We start from the raw sequence: 19,729 nt of genomic DNA on the forward strand, positions 1-19,729 counted from the left end.
GGTGATTTCAGCCTCCTCCCCTCAAATATCATCTCCTTGCCACAGCACTGCACCCATCCATCATTCAGTCCCTCCTCTCCATCACCAACAGCAGCAACCTGGCAGGAGAATAATGGAAATCCTCAATTATCTCTCTCCCAAATGCAGCTCTGGCCAGCACAGCCCCTCACTCCCCACCCACATCACATCCCCAGCACTGATCCCCTGCTGACAAGCAGGTTTCTGTCTCAAACCCCCTGTTTCTGGCACGGAGGGTGACAAACAAACCAAGATTCACATGAAATGAGAATCTGGTTCAAAGCACTTCTGGAAGCTGGAAACAGCACACAGGAGCTGCTTCCCCTGCAGCCAAAGGGCAGAGCCCCAGGGACAGCCTGACCTGCCCCTCACCCCAGCAGTGAGGGGAAGGAAACAAAACCTCCTGTTGAGCTGGGAGAGGAAAAGGTCAGAGATGGAACCAGGAGCGCTGCACCCAGTCCTCCTCAACTTCTGAGCTCGTTCCAAACATCTGGGGCAGAGCCTGCACATCTGGTTCCCACTGCACACACTTCCACTGCTGGGAACACTGCAGAGAGTCCTTTCAGTGACCCCTGAGCTGGAAATAACAATATCCACACTCTGCCTGCTGCTGGGGAAGTGTTTGCTCAAGCTGGAGCTCTGGGGATTACCCAGACCCAGCGATTTTCACTGCAGGCTTTTGCTGAAGGCACAGAACAGAAAATCCAGAGGGGAAAAACCCCAGGGAGCTCTGGAAGCTGCTGGGTCTGTGCTGGCTGCAGATTTCCTGTCCCCTCACTGATGCAGCATCAGTGCTCCACAGTAGTCATTTCAGCTAATTGCTATCTACCATTAGCTGCAGAGTACTTACAAGGGATTCAATTCCACTGCATATTTGCTAATAAATCCCAAATGCCACTGAGGAAGACAGCTGTATTTAGCTGCCTTTACCCTCTCATTAGCAGTGCTGAATGAGACCCCATTTCAATGGGGAATGGCTCCAAAAAGCTGCATCATTGTCAGAAATCCAAATCCAAACTCCCCACTGCCTGCTGGAAAGCAAAAGTCATCCAGCATTCCCCTGCTGACACAACCTCTGTGGCTTTGATCCCTGGGCATGGGGGAGCAGGGGACAGATGGGAGCTATTTGCTGTTTTCAGAGCTATTTGCTGTTTTCAGAGCTATTTGCTGTTTTCAGAGCTATTTGCTTGGTTTTTTTATGTCTCTGAGTCGGTAGGTGCAGAAACTTCAACCTAAGGACTCCAAAACGTTTTGCAGAGGTGCGAGGGCAGCAATTACCCCATTTTTCAAAAAGGCAGCTGAGGCTCTGGGGGAAAATGATGCCTTGTTGTGAGTGAGCTGTAGGGAAGGGAAAGGAGCCCTCCCTCCCTCTTCCCAAGGGGAATGAGGTGAATGAGATGCAGCACCTCCCATCCATCCATCCATCCATCCATCCATCCATCCATCCATCCATCCATCCATCCATCCATCCATCCATCCAGGGATGCTCCCAGCTCAGCACACGCCAAAAAACCAAAGAAAAGCCCCCAACTCCAGGAGCTGAAGAGATCCCTGACCTGCAGAAACCTGCCCCACACCTGGGAGGTTTGGGCTCTCAGTGAATGATACACTGGCAGCAATTATCCTGAATCCACGACCCAAATGCTGCCCACAAACCCAGCTGGACCCACAGGAAGAACAGAGAGCAAAAAGGGAATTTTTCTGTGTCAGCTGAGGAGTGAAATTTCTAACAGGCAATGAGCAGAAATTTAAGTCATTGTGCTCCAAAATTAGTCAAGTATCAAAGGACTACCATGGATGTAATTAACTTCCAGCACTTGAAAATGCTCAGACGAGATTAAGGTGCAAATGTGAATTTCATCTCAGCCTGGTTAACAGTTTCACTTGATAGCCAGTTTCAAAGCACTTAAATTATAAGATGCAAATACTTTGCAGGGTCTGAGGAAGTGATGATTAAGGAGATAGCAATTTGAAAATTAATTCATTAAAACATGTTCTGATTCCCAAATGGGAAAAAAAATTATTATGTATCCACCAAGTGTATGAACTGATCAAATTCTCTGAAGGAGAACTGTGCAGGAGAACTCACTTTCAATAAGCGTGAGAATGAAATGAGCTTGGAACACAATTTCTTTGCACAGCTCATCAGCAGGGCATAAACCCAACCACCAGCAGCCATGTGAGAACAACAGAAATAAATGCAGAGGCCAGGAGCACCAGCCTGCCAAACACAAGTGGAGTCACGATGCTGATGCCTGAGGATGCTCTTTCCTCCCCAGAAACACAAACCCAGCACTTTGGGCTGCTCCTGACCCATGAAATGGGCTCTGCAGAGCACCAGCAAACCAGCACCTGCCACAGGATGGGGTTTTAGACATTTCTATTTGGTCAGAGAGGAATGAGCTCAGCAAACAAAGGGAGCTTCCTGAGTTCTCCAAGAGTATTTTGCTTTCTTGAACAGCACTAACACCTTTAATGAGGTTGATCCATCACAGTGCCATTAAAAAGCACTCTGGGATGGTTTCACCAGCAGTGAAATGCTGTTTCCTTCACTCCCAAAAGCCAGAGAGCAGCAGAGGACATGCAGGCTGAGAGGCTTTTCAGGACAAACTTACTTTGGCAATGGGGTCAACACATCTCTCTCCAAAATATATAAATATATGCTGTGATTTAAACAAACATACTGCAGAATCCAGCAGGTCACAATTACCATTAGAAAAAAATAAGTTATTGCCTTATCCACATCTAAACAATGAAAACAATCAATTTATTTGTTACCTATTTTATTTATGTCATTCAGCTTCTATTACCCACCAGTATAGAGGAGCTCATTCAGGTCAAACTTAATACTGAAAATGGGCAAGTTTGGGGGGTTCTTTCCAAATTCAGAACCATAAATGAGAGATTTACAGATATCTCCTCTCTAAAACTGCCCCAGACACCCAGGAGGCTCAGTGTCCTGGGATGGGAGAAGGGGCTCCTGAGCCAGGGATGGGTCCCCATGGACCCCAGAGGATCCAGCAGGGCAGGGGAGCAGCTCAGCACCAGAGACTGAGCCCATGCCAGCCTCCCCCAGCTGCCTGCAGGGTCAGGTCAGCCCCACCAGTGCCACCAGCACAATGGTCCCAGTTGTTCTGGGCAGCTGCACAGGCCGTGTGAGGTTTCCTCTCCTGCACAACCTTGGGTGAAAGCAAGGCTTGTTTGCTCACAGGCCCCAGTCTATTCTCCATTCAAGCTGCCTGGAAACCCCTCCAGCTGCAGCCCCCACTCCTCCTTCCTCTCCCAGCCTGCCACTTGCTCCTGCCTGCAGCAGGAAAACAACTGGTGCATGGAAAAGGTGCTGCCAAGCCCCACAAACAGCAGGGGCTGCCTTAGAGCCAAACCCAGACAGCCAAAGGAGGCACCTCTGCCTGTGCCATGTCCCAGCCCATCCCAAAGCTGCAGCAGCAGCTGCAGGCTGCCCACAGTGCCCACGTGGTGCCTCCTTGCTGCCCACAGCCAGGCTGGGGCACGGCCAGGGGATCCTCACTGTGATGCAGCAGAAAAGGAAACCATGGCAAAGTTCACACCACAGCTTTTTCCACTGACTCCACAGCAGCCAATCTGGTTCTGCTCCCTTCCTGTCTCATCTGCTCCCGCCAGCCCCAAGCCAAGGGTTCCAGGCCAAGACAGAGAGAGGATCCAGCAGAGAATTCACACCCTGAGCCTGGGCTGGGAGCCAACGAGGGGCTGAGCCTTCCCAGCTCACCAGAGAATGCTGAGGATGCTCTGCAGCACCTGAAAGGGGCTGGGATGGGACCTCAGTGACAGAGCCAGCACAAACCTGGCCCTTGCTCTTCCTGCAGAGCTCTCTGAAGAGCAAACAGCAGGAACCAGACAAATCCAGTGAATCCAAACGTGCAGCAACTTCTTTTACATCTTTTTCAGATGACCATCTGGTAAAGCCTGTGTGGAGGGTGAGATCCAGCCAGGGAGAGGCTGTGCTATCCCTCCCTCAGTGATGAGAGCCCCGAGTGCCCAGAGCAGAGGGATTGACAAAGGTGGCACTGCCAGGTCACACAGGGCATGTGGGCACAGCTCCTGCCAGGGCTGAAGCACTGCCAGCCACCAGGGCAGATTGCTGCTGGCAGAGCTGCAGCACAGCAGATTGCACCAATTTCACATTGTTTTTCTGCAGCTGTCTCCTGCTCAGAGGGCTGTTCAAAGCATTGTTGTGCTCTCCCTGAAAATTCCAGGGGTGCCAAAAATCAGGCATCAGCCCAGAGACACTCATGGGGTTAGAAGGCCAGGAGAGCAAGAGCTCACACTGGACACTGCCCTTCCCCCTGGCTGTTACACAGGGCATCCCTCCAGATTTTGTACAGATAATTCCACATCTGTCTGTAAAACAAGGGAAGAGGCTCCCCAGGAGCTCAAATATCAGCCAGGTGTCCACTGCGACCCTTGTCAGCATCTCTAAAACTGCTCCTGCAGCTCCTCAGTGCAAACCCAAACCCAGCAGACCAGCACCAAAGTACTTCAGAGCACACTGCAGAAAAATCTATGTATCCCACCAGGTGGGGAGCCCCCAAATCCAAGCATGGCAGGATTCCCAGAAAGGCACATGGTGCCACACAAGGTGAGAATGCCACTCAGCCTCTCTCTGTCTGGCACTGTGCTGGGTGTCTGCTGCCTCTCAGGGAACCTCCAGCACCCTGCCAGCTGCTCCCACAGCACCCTGGCACCGAGTTCTCCACCACATCCCCCCAGATTTTCAGCCCTTCTGCCCCAGCATGGAAAACATCTACCCTGCAGATCAAGCACAGGGAGGCAGCTCCTGCTGCTCCCCACACACCACATCAGCCTGGCTCTGACACTGTGCCACAGTTCAATCGCAGGTGTAAACAGCAGCAAACACATATTTTGAGAAGAGCTTGCCATGTAGATCACATCCTTTATGTGTGAAGTGGGCTCTGGTCCTGTTCTTCCACAGGAGAGGTTTGTACCATCATGTTTCTTGTAAAGGCTTCCCAAATTCAGTCAGAATGCTCCTCTCTCCACAGGCCTATTTTGGGTTTAATTTAGATCCTTCTTGCAATCTCACAGGTACTGCACTGAGTTTACAGACCACAGGCTGCTGCTCTGGAGCTCTGGGAGAATTCCCTGCTCCCCTCCTGCCTCACACTGGTGAGAGAAGGGAGGATCCAGCATCAGCCTCACACACATGCCCAAATCCAGGGAGCCCATTTATCCTGACAACTGAATTATGCATGTCTGCAGAAAATCTCTGCTCCAGCACAGAGACATCATCATCATCCAGCAGTGAAAAAAACACATGGCACAGCACCAGGCTGCATGGAAAATGTGCCTCAGGAGCAGGGACAGGGAGGAGGAGACAGCTGACAAGACAGCTCTTACCTTAACCCCTGAGGGTGGTGGGCTGGGGGAGCTGCTCTGCTTCCACAGGGATTTCATGTGCTGGAGGATTCCGCCTGTTCTGATCCAGGGCATCCCAGGGCTGCTGCATTTGTGCTGCACAAACAGCCTCCACCAAGCCTCCAGGAGCAGCTCCATCCACCAACACACATGGCTTTGATTGGGGATGGGTTTTTTTTCCACTTCCATTGCAGTCACATGTTGGGAGCTGTTACTTTTCTCTCCTCTGTGCGTATCTGGATGGCTGCATCCTCACTCTCCTGCCTGAGCCATGCCAGCCTCAGGCAAGCAGCTCTGAGAGTGTCAGCCTCGACAAATGACTCAGTTCTGTCTGCAGCCAGGGCTGCACAGCATCTCCTGCTTCCCTTGCCTTCCCCTCCCGAGCTGCTGCTCACACAGCTGCCCTGGGCACCTCAGCTCTGCCCTCAGGGCTTGGAGCTCCACAGAGCCCCCAGAAAACCTGAGGGGAACTCCTGAGTCACCCAGGGCCATTCAGGAAGGGATTGCCACCACCACGGGAGAATCACTTTGCTCACACAGGGAACACAACACAACATTTGTCTCTGCTCACTCCTCATCCTTACGTGCCAGATGTGCTGCTGGTCCCCTCTGCAGAGCGGTCACTCACTGGCACAGCTGGTGACAGCCTTCTGCCAAAGCCACTGCTGCCAAAGGATGGTTTGATTGAAGAGAACACCTAGCAGAGTGAGTTTTTCTTTTCTTCAGAACGGCAGAGGAAAACGTGGGTATTTTCAGTCATTTCATTATTAACTCCCCAGACACCTGAGCACGCTGCAGGAGCTCCCTGTGGACCAGCATCTCCTCAGAGCCTGTGGGACCCTGCTGGAGCTGCCCCTGCCTGCCCTCCCAGCCGGGCACACACACCAGAGGGATGAACAGACAGAAAACAGCAGCTTTCCTTTCTCCCCTGCTTTACCCAGGAAGGCACCAAACCACAGACTTCCATCAGCCAAGCAGTTCGTGCTCGGGGTTTCCTGGATTACTGCCCTGATGGAAGCAATTCATACCAGAGCTGGCCAAGGGCTGCAGCCTTAAAATTCTGGGCACATGGCAGTGAACTCATATGTTTTATTATTTAGACCCATGCAGGAGCTCAGAGACTCAGCTGGACTCGGAGGCCAGGAAATGCCTGGAGGTGCACGTGGAGGATCACAGTTCCAGGACATTCAGCTGCTTTTATGGGTGTAAGTCTCCACTCAAGCACTATGAGATGTCGGCCCATGGGCTCCCCAAGCTGGAAATCACAAGGGCTTGTTTGTCAGGGGAAAAAGAGAAGCACCAGTGCCTTAGGAGCTCAGTATTTCCATGTGCTGGTTGCTGGTGGTTTGTATTCCTGCCTTCATGCTGCAGCAGGCTTGGCTGATAAACAAGCTCAATCTGATGGCCTCTGTGTTTTTGCAGCAAGATCCAATCCCCAGAGCATTTCCTCCATACAAATCTCTGCAGACAGCTGCTAAAAAAAGGGGCTGTAGCTGCTGCAGCACCAGCTGGGATATGGTGAGTGCACAAGGACAGCAAGGACAGGACCCTCCTCAAAAGCCTGCAGCTCCTGCCCATCCCAAATCCCTCCTGCACAACTGGAACTGCAGATGTGTGCTTTCCCCCTCCATCTCTCACCATACCCCAAAAGACAGCCACCCCCAAGGCAGGGCAGCTCCAATCTCTCCCACAACTGAACTTGCAGGATTTTCTGACAGGGAACATTGCTCTGTGTCCCTCTCTCCTTTTTAAATTAACTGCTGTCTTCTCAAAGCCTGAGACAGAGAACTCGTGGAGGTGCCTGAGCACTCAGGGCTGCTGTGCCTTCTTCCAGCCCCGGCTCTGGGCTCTTCTCAGTGACCAGAGAGCCCAGGGCCACCCAGGCTGCTCCTTCTCCTGTGGTCTGCAGGGCTCCCTTTGCTAGGGACACCTTGTAAACAGGCATTGAATTCACCAGCTGGTAACTTCCTCCTAAACAACTTTCTGCTCCTGCTAGAGCAGCAGAGCCACTGTGATTCCGTGTGACACCAGCGCTGCAGTGCCCAGCAGGGCTCAGTGAAGGACAAAGCCAAGGTCTCCAACTCACAATTAGCACAATTACCCTCACTCTGACGTGGGCAAGGAAGTGCTGAAGGAAAGGAGTGGGAGTCGGGACATTCAGATCCCAGTTTTACCACCTCTGTTCCCTTTCACCCTGATGGCTATACAATCTCCCACCCTTGAGAACAGGAACAATTATTTCCCAGAAAAGCTGCAGTACAACACTGGCATTTACCATGCACTCTGGAGCCCTGGAACGGATGCAACCCTGCCAGGGTCCACTCAGCACCATCACACAAACCATGAATAACAGTAATTAACAAATAGCCCCAGAGAGATGAGCATTCATCTTCCCAGCCCTCCTCAGGCATGAACGGATACTCCACAGATGGAGTGCACAAAGAGCCACCTCAACTCTGCAGCGTGCATCACAGAAAAAACTTCCCCCACAACTAATTTGGGCTGAAGCTGCTCCAGAGCACAGGAAATTGCAGCAATTCACACCAAAGTGCCCAAGGAGGTACCAGCAGGTACAGGTGAACACTCAGTGGCACCTGCTGTGACACCCCCAGAGCAAACACAGCCCAGGGCTCTGCAAAACCACAGGAGTGTCAGCAAAGTCCTGGAAACTGAGCTGGGAAGGCAGCAAACCCCTCTGTTCTACCTGGAAATGCACATTTGTGCAGTTCTGCTCATCAAGGAATGTAGAAACTCCACCACACACAGGCACCCCTGTCCCAGCAGTGAGGTGGGGCCACCCCTGAGGAACTCAGCTCAACTATTGATTATTTGTGCTGCCCTATGGCAAAGCTGATCTGCTCTGCTGCAATCCTATAAGAGAAGCCAATCCTCCCAGGGAGAGGCTGCAGATCAGGAAATCTGCCCCAAATCCCATCACAGATCAGCAGCTGGACCTGCAGCCACAGCACCAGGAAAGGGCTCCCTTTCTCAGGAGCCAGCCCCTGCTCCCTGGCAGGCAGGAGGTGTGAGGGGAGCAGAGCAGGGTGCCCAGGGCAGGAGGGGAGCCCTGTGAGCCCCTGGGTGCTCAGAGCAGCCCCCAGCAGCCACCCTGTGCAGCTCAGAGCCCGCTGCAGACAGAGCTGACAGCTCCCAGCCCTGCCCATGCATTTTTAAAAGCAGCTTCCAAGACAAAACATCTGCTCCCAGGTGGAGCGTGAAACAGCTCTTACAGAGAGCTGTGTTATTAGTGTTTTCCCCATTTAAGTCCTTTTTCTTGGCCTTTCTCTTGCATTAGCCCCCAACTCCCAGTGAGGAGCCCCTCTGGCTGCTCCAGAGGGTGGAAGAGCAAAGGGTAACAGAAAAGCTTGAGGGGAGCCAAGACAATCCAATATTCCTCTTCCAAAAATCCCTCCAGGGGAAGCAGCTGCACAGAGCTGTGGTTCAGAGCAGAAGGTGAAGCTTCTTTGGATGGATCCTGTTTAATCTCAGAGTCAGAAAGGAAACACCTGTGGTTCCAGTGCCTGCCATCCTCAGGCAAAACCCTCTCGCTGGAAGCAAACTGGGAATAGATTTTTAAGCTATTTACTCCTGCCCTGAAGGTACTGAACAGACAGCAGCACTGCTTGCCAAATCATCAATTCAGGGGTTTGCTGCTGCTCCAGTGTCCAGGGCCTTGCAGAAGGTGTTCTTATCCCTTCCACTGAAATAAGAGCAGCTATCAGTGAGGTGCTTCAGCAGATGCTTGTCCCCCCTTTTCCAGGCTCCAGTGGGACAGGGATCCCTCAGGCCCCTCCAGGGTCAGGCCATGACATTGGTTTGGGCTTGGCTGCCCACTCTGAAGGCTCTCAGCCCCATGCCTCAGTTCTAAACAGATTCAGTTCTAAACAGATCCTGTCTCTGCTCTTCTCCTAAGAGAACAGAGGTCATAGCTATTGTCCTCAACCAGCCCTGTTAATTTTATCTCAGGAGAAGTGAGTTAAGTGACTTAAGTACAGAGCTGTGCTGCAAACTGCTCATTTAATATTGCCCTTGAAACTGCGCTGTAATGATAATTTTTCACTTCCTTCCCTAGGCAGTTGCATAACATTGCTGGGCATTGTTTAGAGAGCTCCAAAGCTGAGGCAGCCGGGTCCCTTTCACCCTCTCCTCACCAGGCACTGGCAGGGATGTTGACTTTCTGGTTGTGGGGGGATTTTTGGATTTTTTTTTTCCATTCTATTAGCTTATTACATTAAACAACAGATGGACGTGACTCTGAATGCAAAGAGCCTTCCAACAAAATGCTTCCTGCTTTCTTCAGCTTTCAGTGGGAAAAAAAATTCCATTTATACCAGTTAAATCTAAGCCAATTAGAAAGTCAGATCTGTCAAATAACATTTAATTAAAAGTATCTTTAGGGAGGGAGCAGCCCAGTCAATGAAAAGCTTTCCCACTGACAATATAAATAGCCCAGGCCCAGAATTCACTTTGTGGTTGGGATACTCAGCCTGTGTGCCCAGACCAGCAGGAATTTGGGTTTCATGGCTTTGGTTGGCAAAGACTTTTATAAGAGGGAATTGGAATTCTGGAAGCTGGGCTGGCTGATCAAAGGGGCACAGAGAGCAGGACTAGGATGGGAGAATGGGACACAGCACCAGATACACCTGAGAGCAACCTGGAGATAAAATTGCTCTTCAAGCAGAAGAGCATCAGGAGTTAAGTAAAATCCCTCTCTCCACTTTCAGAAGCTTGCTGCTTGCGGCTTCTTGCAGTGTGTAAGACCTGACAGAGTTCAAACCTGTTCTTCAAGCAAGTCTGGACACCACCTCGAGTTCAAAATCATGAGACAGCAAGAAATCCACATACCACAACAGAAATCCAGCTTGTGCTCTCCAGCACCAAAGTCTGATCTGCTGGAGAGGAGGCAGGAGAGACAGAGGGGAAAACAGGAGCATGAGAGCTGGGGAGATGGGGCTGACACAGCAGCATCTGCTTTGTGGGGAGCTCAGAGCAGAGAGCAGTGACACAGCTGTGTCCTGGGATGTGCTAAAGCAGCACAGGTGAAGGGAGCCACATCTGAGGCGCCTGCATCAGGACACAGGGCAGGCTCAGGGCAGGTGGCAGCAGGGTGGCCCTGCAGGGACCCTGTCCCACCCCAGCTCCAAGCACAGAGAAGCAAAGGTGGGAATGTCACCCTCAGGGCACACTGAGCCCTCCTGCTTCAACACTCCACAGGTGTGAACCCCTTCCACCCCAATGAACTTCCTTTAACAAACCAAGCCGTTCTATCACTGCCAGCCCCTAAAACATCCCCTCCTATCTGCCTCCCACAGAGGCTCCCTCCAAGCCTGAGGCCTGGATCAGTGAGAAGTTCATTCCCCAGACTTTTAACAGCATTTCCAATTTTAAGCCTTCCTGCTTCTGGCTATGGCTTTGCTCATCCTCAAGGCACCACCAAAGCAAGGCTTTCCTCTGTGATTTATGTAATAGATCAGGAAAAACTCAGTGTCTGGGACACTCATCCCTGAGCTGGAGGAGGGGAATGCCAAGGGAGCTGTGCAGCCTGCTCCTGTCCTCAATCACCATGGTCCAGCTGCATTTGGATCAAGAGGAAGAGCCAAAAAGGATTTTAAAAATCACTCTTCTATAACAAATCAATTTCTCAGCTTTCATAACACATTTTCATCCCTTGGTGTAACAGGCACTGCTTCCCCTAACTTTGAAAATAAGGGGCAGCAGATCCCTAATTGGCCACATCCTCCAGGAAAACAGGAATTAATCACACACAGGATTTTCCTGTGCCATAAGCAGCTCATGCTGTGGAATCAGAGCTCTGACAGGACCTGGAGCCAGAACAGGACCCAGCTCTCATGGAACGAACAAAACAGCTGCATCAGTCACCACAATCCAAACACCAACCTCCTGCTTACAGGAACTCTTTGCCGTGTCCCTCCTCTCTGCTGGCCATGAGCTCCTTCCCAGGAGAGAAGCAGCCAGTGACCAATGCAACAGGCAGCAAAGGCATGGAGCTCTGGGCAGCACAGCTCTCTCCTGCCCCACAGCCAACACTCCAGGTGGGAAGGGTCACAGCTGCTTCAGAGCCAGCTCTGGTGTGATTATTAACATTTATCTCACAGAAAACTGGCTGTGAGGGGTGTCCTCAGGCCACAGCCCAGTCACAAACTGATCTGACTTCAGCTGACTCAGAGGCAAACTTGGAATAAGCACAAACACGTGGCCAAGGCACAGCATTCTCTTTCTGGTCTGCCTGGCACAAACAGGGCACAGGATTTGGGGACAGAGCATCCAGAGGGACTGCTGCCACCCAGGAGAGGCACAACAAGCAGCCCCTGGATCAGTGAAAGGCAAGGCAGCACAGGAGAGGGCACAGCATCAGCTCAGCTCCATTTAATGTGTCCAACCAACACCCTGAGGACAAGAAGTGTTTGTGTGGCAGCAGCACCTACAGGGCAGAGGCAAAGCAGGATCAATCACTCTGTGCCAGGCACAAAGCACAGCCCTGCCCCACATCCCACCAGCTGAAACACAGAAAATCCAAAAAGAACACCCAAAACTCTGGGGAAACCTGCAAACACCAAGTCCCAGGCGTGCCCTGCAGGATCCCTCACCCTGCTGAGTGCATACTCCATGTCCTGCCTGCTCCACTCTGGGATGCCCACAGACTCACCAGGGCTGAAAGTACAACTGAGAAGTTCAGAACATCCCAAGACAGATGTCAACAAAGCCAACACTGCCTGCTAAGCTATCATGTAATTTTTGCCCAGGCCAGCTATTATGCAGCACAGCTATTTTAGAGATGTTTGTCCTGTTTTACACATCCTTCTGCCTGGTGGGGACTGCCAACAGAAGAAAAATCAGAATCTTTCCGAACCTCAGAAATGTAATAAGCAATTTCAAGTTTAATCTACAGAGTAAACAGAGACCAAATGGCCATTCCCAGTTTTCTGGTAGTGCACCTGAGCCCTTCCCCAATCCCACAGAGGGAGCTGATTGCACTTTGCCAAACCCAGCACTGCTGCTGGTGCTAATTTTCACCTCAGGTAGACACAATTAAATACCACCCCTTGGAAAGAAAATAGCTGTTAGCCTTGTATAAAGTCCAGATTCAAACACTGTGTGAGTTTATTTTACAGGAACTGGGGAAAATACCAAGTATTTCATGGCATTGTTATCCCTTACACACAAAACAAAGAACAAATCCACCCCAGAAGTGGATTTTCTCCCCAGTTTGCTTTGCAAACCTCAGCTTTCTCTGCCTCAACCACCAGGCTGAGTTGTGCCCTCTTCTCCCTGCCTCCCATGTCAGAAGGCCACCAATTTCTGCCTCCCATTTTTGCCATCAGAAGAGGAGGAAGGAGCCTCCTCTCCCCGAGCTCTGTGGCGCTCAGAGCACTCTCTAATTGCCCGATGCACATTCAGGTCAGGTCCTCACCCTGGTGACACTAATGAGTGAGATGGGGACTGTTTGTGACACAATCAAGGAAAGTTTGTAAACATCACAAAAGCCAGGAGTGCTTTGGAAAACAGAGACTGCAGGAGAGCAGAGAGCAAGGGAAGGGGGAAGTGTGCTTGTATCTGAGTTCTCAGGGCAGATTAATGCATTTCTGGACTGACTGCAGCTCTATCAATGTTCCTTCTGTGTGGGATCAATAACATCTCCATGATGTCAGTGCAGGACAGGGAGGGTTTCCCCAGGACATGTCCATATCTCCTTCCCACACCCAGAAATCTCCAGAGTGGCCTTTTAAAAATCCAGGGGAGCTCTCTGGGCAATGGTGGACACGTCCCCAGCATGGGCTTGCCACTGTCCACAGTCCAGAGGAACCATTGGATGGATTTGGTGCTTCCTACACCTTCCAAATCAGCCAGCCAGCACAGAGGGCAGGTTGAAGGAGAAGAGCAGTACACCTGCTGCCAGCAGGTATTCACAGCTCCTACAAACCCTATTCTGCCCAACCACTCCTCAGAGGTTACACACAGCTGAATTACTGCACTTCAATTAATCCCAGCCCAAAACCCCATGGTAGGTAAAGCACCAACTCAGGCTCACGCAGAACTTGGGCAGCTCAAATTTGAGGAGCACAATCACAGAACTGGACAATGCCAACAAGCCCCAGCAGTGACCCCACAGATCCACCAAGCCCTGCAGAGTCACAACCTCCATAGCCCTGGACTTCCAACAAGTCCTGCCTGAAACTCCACAGCTCTGTGTAACAAATGGCATCAGAAAGGCGAGCAAATGCAGACAGAGGGGCAGAAACACTCCGGGTTGTGGTGTGTGACTGCTGTAGCAAAAGTTTTGACTGCAGTCTCTGGAAAGAGAGATGTCTGGCCCAGTCAGCACTTGGATTATTTGCTGTCGGCACAACAGAGAACATGGCTTTGTTTAGGAGGGGTTGAATTTAGGGAACCACTAAAGGATGTCATAAAATGAATAAACACTTTCATTTTTGGCATGTTTCACCCCACGTCACCCTGTTTCCTAGAAGGAAAATGCCTTCCCCAGCTCTCCGGCCTGCATAGGTACCTTCTGCAGTTCTTACACCTCAATGCTCCCAGAAAAAAGAAAACCCCACATACTATAATTAAGATTATAGTACAAATTACTGGATTTTTAGTCCCAGTCACCTGAGGTTCCACCCATCACACCAGACAGAGCCACTGAATTCACCCTCAAGTTTCTGCCCCGCAAGAAAAGTGAAATTAAGGAAGAAACTAAGTTACCACTTATTTTGCAGAGCAGTAGGAACAGAGGCTCCGCCAGTGCTTGCTTTCAAGGCCTAAAAGGCACAGCAGAGACTTGTAAAACCACATGCCCTGCCAGAGCCACCCAGATAAGCCACAGGAAAACGCTTCCCATTTCTCTTCCCCAGCAGCTGGGAGCAGAGCCTGTGTGCTGGCACACATTTGTGATAAGCAGTCTCCCACTAAAATTCCCTTTGCAAAAGTGACCAAAATCCACTCCCCAAAAAGTTTCCATGAAAAACAAATAGAAAGAAAGAAAGAAGCAGCCCAAGTCTGGTTAAAATCCAGCAGGTTTCTCCCCAGCTCTAGCTCGCCCAGAGCAGGCACAGCAATGATATTAACTCTGCTGCCTCCTTTTCCCTGGAGTTGCTCTACAACACAACATAACCAAGAAACACCTGCTGCCCACCTTAATGAACCAACACTCATTAAAGCACACAACCCACTAGCTGCTGTGCTAATTACTGCAGAGCCTGCAAAGAGAATTGGTGAAAAGCTGCTGTATCCCATACACTAGAAGCATTTTTGGGCTTTTTTAGCCCTCTAGTCCAGGCACTGCATCACCTCCACTTCAGACTGCTAGAGGAGAAATAAAATACCATGGTGAACAGCGTGAACAACGCTGTAAGGCCTCAAAGTCACTCATCTAGTCTTCTTTGGGTTTAGGGTTTTCCAGTTTTGATCTCAATGAAGAGAATAAGCCTTGCCACGAACGCCAAACAGCCTGGAGCTATTTTCCTTCCCCAGCCCTGTGTAAATTTCTGTAGCGCCCAGTTCTAAAGCTGAGACTCCAAGTCTCTGCAGTGCCATCGGGAGCCTCCCATGCCAATGCCCAGCACCGGGGAGCTCCGAGCATCTCCCTGCCCAGCCGAGGAGCCGCTCTCCCCCTTGGCAGGGCAGTGCCACGATCCCCCGGGGCTGCCCCACCGAGCGAGGGAGGGAGGGAGGGAGCGCCGCGTCCTTCCCGGCTCCATCCCCGCCCGTGCAACAGCTCCGGGCTCCGCTGCTCCCTCCTCCTCCTCCTCTTCCTCCCGTCCCTCCGCCGCGCTCCGGGGCTGGGCTGTCCCCGAGGAGCTGTGTGTCCCCAAGGAGCGGGCTGTCCCCGGGGCTCGGGGTGGGCACGGCTGCGGTGCCAGGCTGTCCCCAAGGAGCGGGCTGTCCTCAGGGCTCGGGGTGGGCACGGCTGCGGTGCCATGCTGTCCCCAAGGAGCGGGCTGTCCCCGGGGCTGGGCGGGCTCGCGGCTCGGGGCCGGGCTGTCCCCACGGAGCTGTGTGTCCCCAAGGGGAGCGGGCTGTCCCCGCTCAGGCTGTCCCGGCCCCGCTCACCTGCAGTGGAAGCGCCGTGCGGCGGAGCCGGGGCTGTCCCCGCCGGGCGGGCTCGCCATGGGCGCCGGCCCCGCGGCGGGGAGCGGGCAGCGGAGTATGGCAGCGCCGGGAAGTGATGCACCGAGCAAAGAAACTCGCGGGCAGGCCCCTCCTCCGGCTGATGTCACCCGGCCTGCCTCCCTCCCTCTGCCGCCGCCCGGCACGCCGGGTCCCGCCGCGGGACGGGGAGCGCAGCCCCGGGCACGGCATCCCCCGGGCTGGCTGAGCCCCCCTGTGCCCCCGGGACGCCCCCTGGGGACACCCCGATGGGGACACCCCCGGCAGTGCCTCAGCATTCACCTGGGAGCGGCCCCGGGCACCTCACCTGCGCGTTAGCACCGGGAGCAGCATCGCTGGTTCCTGCCCAGCTGGAGCTCTGCAAAGCCCTAATGAGTCTCGGGTTTGGCTCGGCCACCGCCCTTTTGTCTTCGAAAGTGTCTGCACCTGGAGGCAGGCAGGCAGGATGAGCAGCTGGGACCAGGCAGGACCTGGCCGGGCTGTGCTACAGCCACACAACAAAGTCTGGCTGCTCTCTTTGGGAGTGAGGAATCCCCCAGGAAAAGGGATTTCCCCTCCAGCCCACAGCAGTTTCTTTCAGTTAACTATGTCCTGTTGGAACTTGGGGATTTAAGTATTTATTTCACCCAGACACCTGGAGAAGGATGCAGGTCATCTTCAAACACTGCATCCAGCTCATTGTGCTCTCCAAGGCTTGAGATGCTCCTGGAAAAAGTTAGGGAGTTGGTGATTCAGCAGAAACCTGGCTGAAAGTCAGAGCCACTTACCCAGCAACAGCAAATTAAACATCATTGTCCTCACAGACCCACCCCTAAATAAAGACAGCTATAAACTGTGACTTTCCCTGGATTCCAGCAGCTTGCTCTGCACACACTGAACTCTCTGTGGTGGGAATCCAGAGCCATGTCTGTTTACTGCTTCTTTCACCCTGGGGACCTGCTCGAAACCCCTCTCAGGAGTAAACCCAGATCCTGCTCAGGAAAGAACATCATCAATAACGCCCCACTAGCAAACCACAAAAGCCTCTTTCCCAAGAGCTAATTGATTGGGCATTTAAATTTGAAACCCCATAAAACAAACCTGTGTCTGTGTCTCAGCTTAGGAATAGTCTCAATTCTGAAGAGAAAGCTGAAAGCATTGTGCTGAGAGCTGTCCCCTCACCCATGGAGATGCTGTTCTGGGTGCCTCATTATGCCAAAAAAGGAACCCCCTGAGTAACCAGCCCCAGAACCCCCACTGGAAGGAGCAGGCTGGGACAATGTGCCTCACACCAGCCAGTTTCTACCCAGGTTTGTGGTTTCACTGACAGCAGCAAACATCCTGGTGCAAAGCAGCTTTTCACAAGCCATGGAAACAAGGGACTGCTCAGCCTAGGAGATTTTGGCATTTCAGAAGGGGTGTTTGCCCTTGCCTCTCCCTCTTCCAGGCAAGGACATGAGTGCAAAGGATGAAACCCAGCCTGTGGTGCTGCTGCTGCCCTTGCTCAGCCCCGGGCACTGAGGATGCCAAGCTGGGCTGGCATTCAGCGAGTGTGGGAAGACAGAGGAATTGCCCTTTGGAGAAACAATGCTGGAAAGGAGAGCAGGGGAAAGGAGGGAGGAGGCCAGCTTCCATTCTGGGCTCCAGCCAGTTCTCTGGTGTTCCACAGAGCTCTGGGCAAGCAGGGTCACCCCCACAGTAATGACACAGGAATGGCTGGGGCACATTCCAGGCCTGGGGTGTGCAGGAGGTCAGGCTGAGATGAGTGGAATGGTCCCCTCTGGCCTTCAAACTCATGAATTTGCAATGGATCATTTATCATCTGACAAACTCAGCTTCTCTTTCTTCTCCTACAAGTGGCAAATAGGTCACAATAGATTTGAATTCATTAGATGAAATAATTCAATTACTTTGCTGTGGGTTGGGTTTGGTTAACCCTACATGTTCATGCCAAGAAGCTCCCTGCAAGCACTTGGACCTCAGCCACAGCTCAGATCCATTGCTCAGCTGCAATGGAACAGGAAAATGATCAGAGTACAGAGAGAAAGAAACCCCAGAAATTCAGAAATGCCACTAATTCCTCTGGTGAGCTGTGTGCACATGTGCTGGGAAGGACCCAGAGCAATCAGAGAGGCTCCAGATGAATGTGACAAGTGTGACCTACCAGAGAAAGGCATGAGAATTGATTTGTTCGGTGCAGATAAGATCAAGAATGGAGCTGGAATCTTTAGCTGTTAAAAGGGCTGATGCAGAACGGAAAAAAAGGAGGAGTGGATCCTGAAGAACAGGGCAGGGTACAACACAGCTGGGCCAGAGTCCAGCAAAGGCAATTCACTTTCCTTTGACCTTACACACCCCTGCACCTCCAACGTCTTTAGTTTCTTCAATCTCAAAGCTCCAAATCTTGTTCCTCCCAGTTCCTGAGTGTCTCTACGCCTTCACTTACCAACAGGCAGAATCCCAGCTCTAAGCAATAGGATTGCAGGATCCTTAAGGCTTCTTGGGCAATTTTAAACATTTCTTTTATAAACTGATACCCAAAGCTATCACAACACAAGATGAAAGAGCTCCAAGTATTGCCATATTTCCTTCCACTTGGAAGAGACAGCCTTGAGAGCAGGAAGGCACAGAAAGCTCAAGGGAAGACAGAGAGACAGAAGACAGCCGTAAATTTTGCCCATCAGTTAAGGATTGCCAGGACACAGGAACATCCCTCCACTGCCTCCATGTCTTCATCATCCAGACACACCAGAGCCAGGCACTCCCTCCAAAACACAAAAATTTATCTTAATTAGCATGGCAGCTCTCCTGCAGCTCATGGAATGGATTGCTGGGGGCCTCTGCTGGGGTTTGTGTGCAAAAAGAGCTCTGCAATTCAGGCTCCAAGGCTGACAGACCCCAGCTGAAATCACTACAGAGCTGGCACTGTAATTGTCTTCTCTTTCTGGCAACAGCTGTAATTAATCACCAGACTTTGCACTGTCTTTTTTTTTCCAAGCTGGCAGGTTCCAAAAGCACCTTGCTATTGTCCTGCATTCAATTTTCTAAATCCCTCTAAACACAGCCTGCAAGAAGTTCTGGGTTTGAACCAGCCTACAAAAGAACCACACAGCAAAACTGATGAAACTTTGTCTTGGCTTATATCAGTTTCACAACTGTGAATTTACATGGGGATAAACTTATCTCGGAGGAAGATTGCACCTTTTTTAAAAACAATCTATCCCAGTGGATGCAGCTCCCTTTGTGTGCAGGAGATGAGAGCTCACAGTGGGTATTTTTCAGCTGGATCCAGCTCTTCCCCAGCACACACAGCTGGAGGGGAGGGGATGATGTGCAGCCTTGGCCAGGGCTGCTTTCCTGTGGAACATCACTGTTGGTGCTGCCTCATGCCAGTTTGTAAAGTGGAGATAACAAAATAACTTCTCGCCATCCCTCCTGGGGAAAGAGCAGTGGCTGGAGATCTCTAATGTGTCACTGAGCTGTGAGCACAGGAGCCTGAATCAGCCTGACAGCAGCGTGAAGACGGGTGAGAGAGGAGTTGGCTTTGTGAAAGAAAAAAGGAATAATAAAAATGCCCCTGGAGGGTCTGAGGGCTGGTGTGCAAATCGGGGCCACACAGCAACATTTGCCTTGGCTTTGGGCTTTTCATAAAGCATAATTACAGGAGTTGCAACAACATCCTCCCCAGAACAGCCCAGAGTGGGGAGGGAGCCGGAGGGATGGGTTTCAGCAGGAGTGCTTAGCTACTCCTTTAGTTAAAACAACAAATTAAGAACAAGGTTCAATGTCTGTGCTTGGGGACCAGAAGCCTCCATGCTGCTGAAAGATTGAACAGGTCTAAATAAAACTGCTGTGCCACACAGCTGCTTTTTCAGGAGCTGGAAAGAAATTACAGTTTTCAAGGGCTTTTACAATCCTTCCTTGCACTGAGTCTGATCCTAAGGCAACAAAACTCCTCTGATCAGAGGGAAGGACTCAGTGAGGAACCATTATTTTATCTCCAAAGTAGAAGCACAAAAGGTTATTACAATCTGCAGATAACCTGTAATAGAGACTCACAGCCAGGAATATTATTCATACCTGAAATAAAGAGGATCATCTGAGAGTGAAGAGTTGTTTTGCTGACTGTGATTGTCTCTTTTAAAAACCTCTTGGAGCACAGACATTCAGGAAAAGCTCTGAGTAACGA

The 19,729-nt window shown here is 51.5% G+C and overlaps 1 protein-coding gene across 2 annotated transcripts in view; it reads right to left on the bottom strand.

Moving 5' to 3' along the window:
- GPSM1 (G protein signaling modulator 1) overlaps positions 1 to 15,579 on the bottom strand; it is a 65,895-nt gene extending 50,316 nt beyond the window's left edge. For both annotated transcript variants that reach the window (XM_058038414.1, XM_058038413.1), the window contains exon 1: positions 15,505 to 15,579. In XM_058038414.1, coding sequence (XP_057894397.1) covers positions 15,505 to 15,563 — 59 coding nt within the window. In that variant the 5' untranslated portion in view covers positions 15,564 to 15,579. The remainder of the gene's footprint in view (positions 1 to 15,504) is intronic.
- Between the last annotated feature and the right edge of the window lie 4,150 nt (positions 15,580 to 19,729).

This window comes from Melospiza georgiana, chromosome 20, assembly GCF_028018845.1.
Source record: "Melospiza georgiana isolate bMelGeo1 chromosome 20, bMelGeo1.pri, whole genome shotgun sequence".
Classification (NCBI taxonomy): Eukaryota; Metazoa; Chordata; class Aves; order Passeriformes; family Passerellidae; genus Melospiza; species Melospiza georgiana.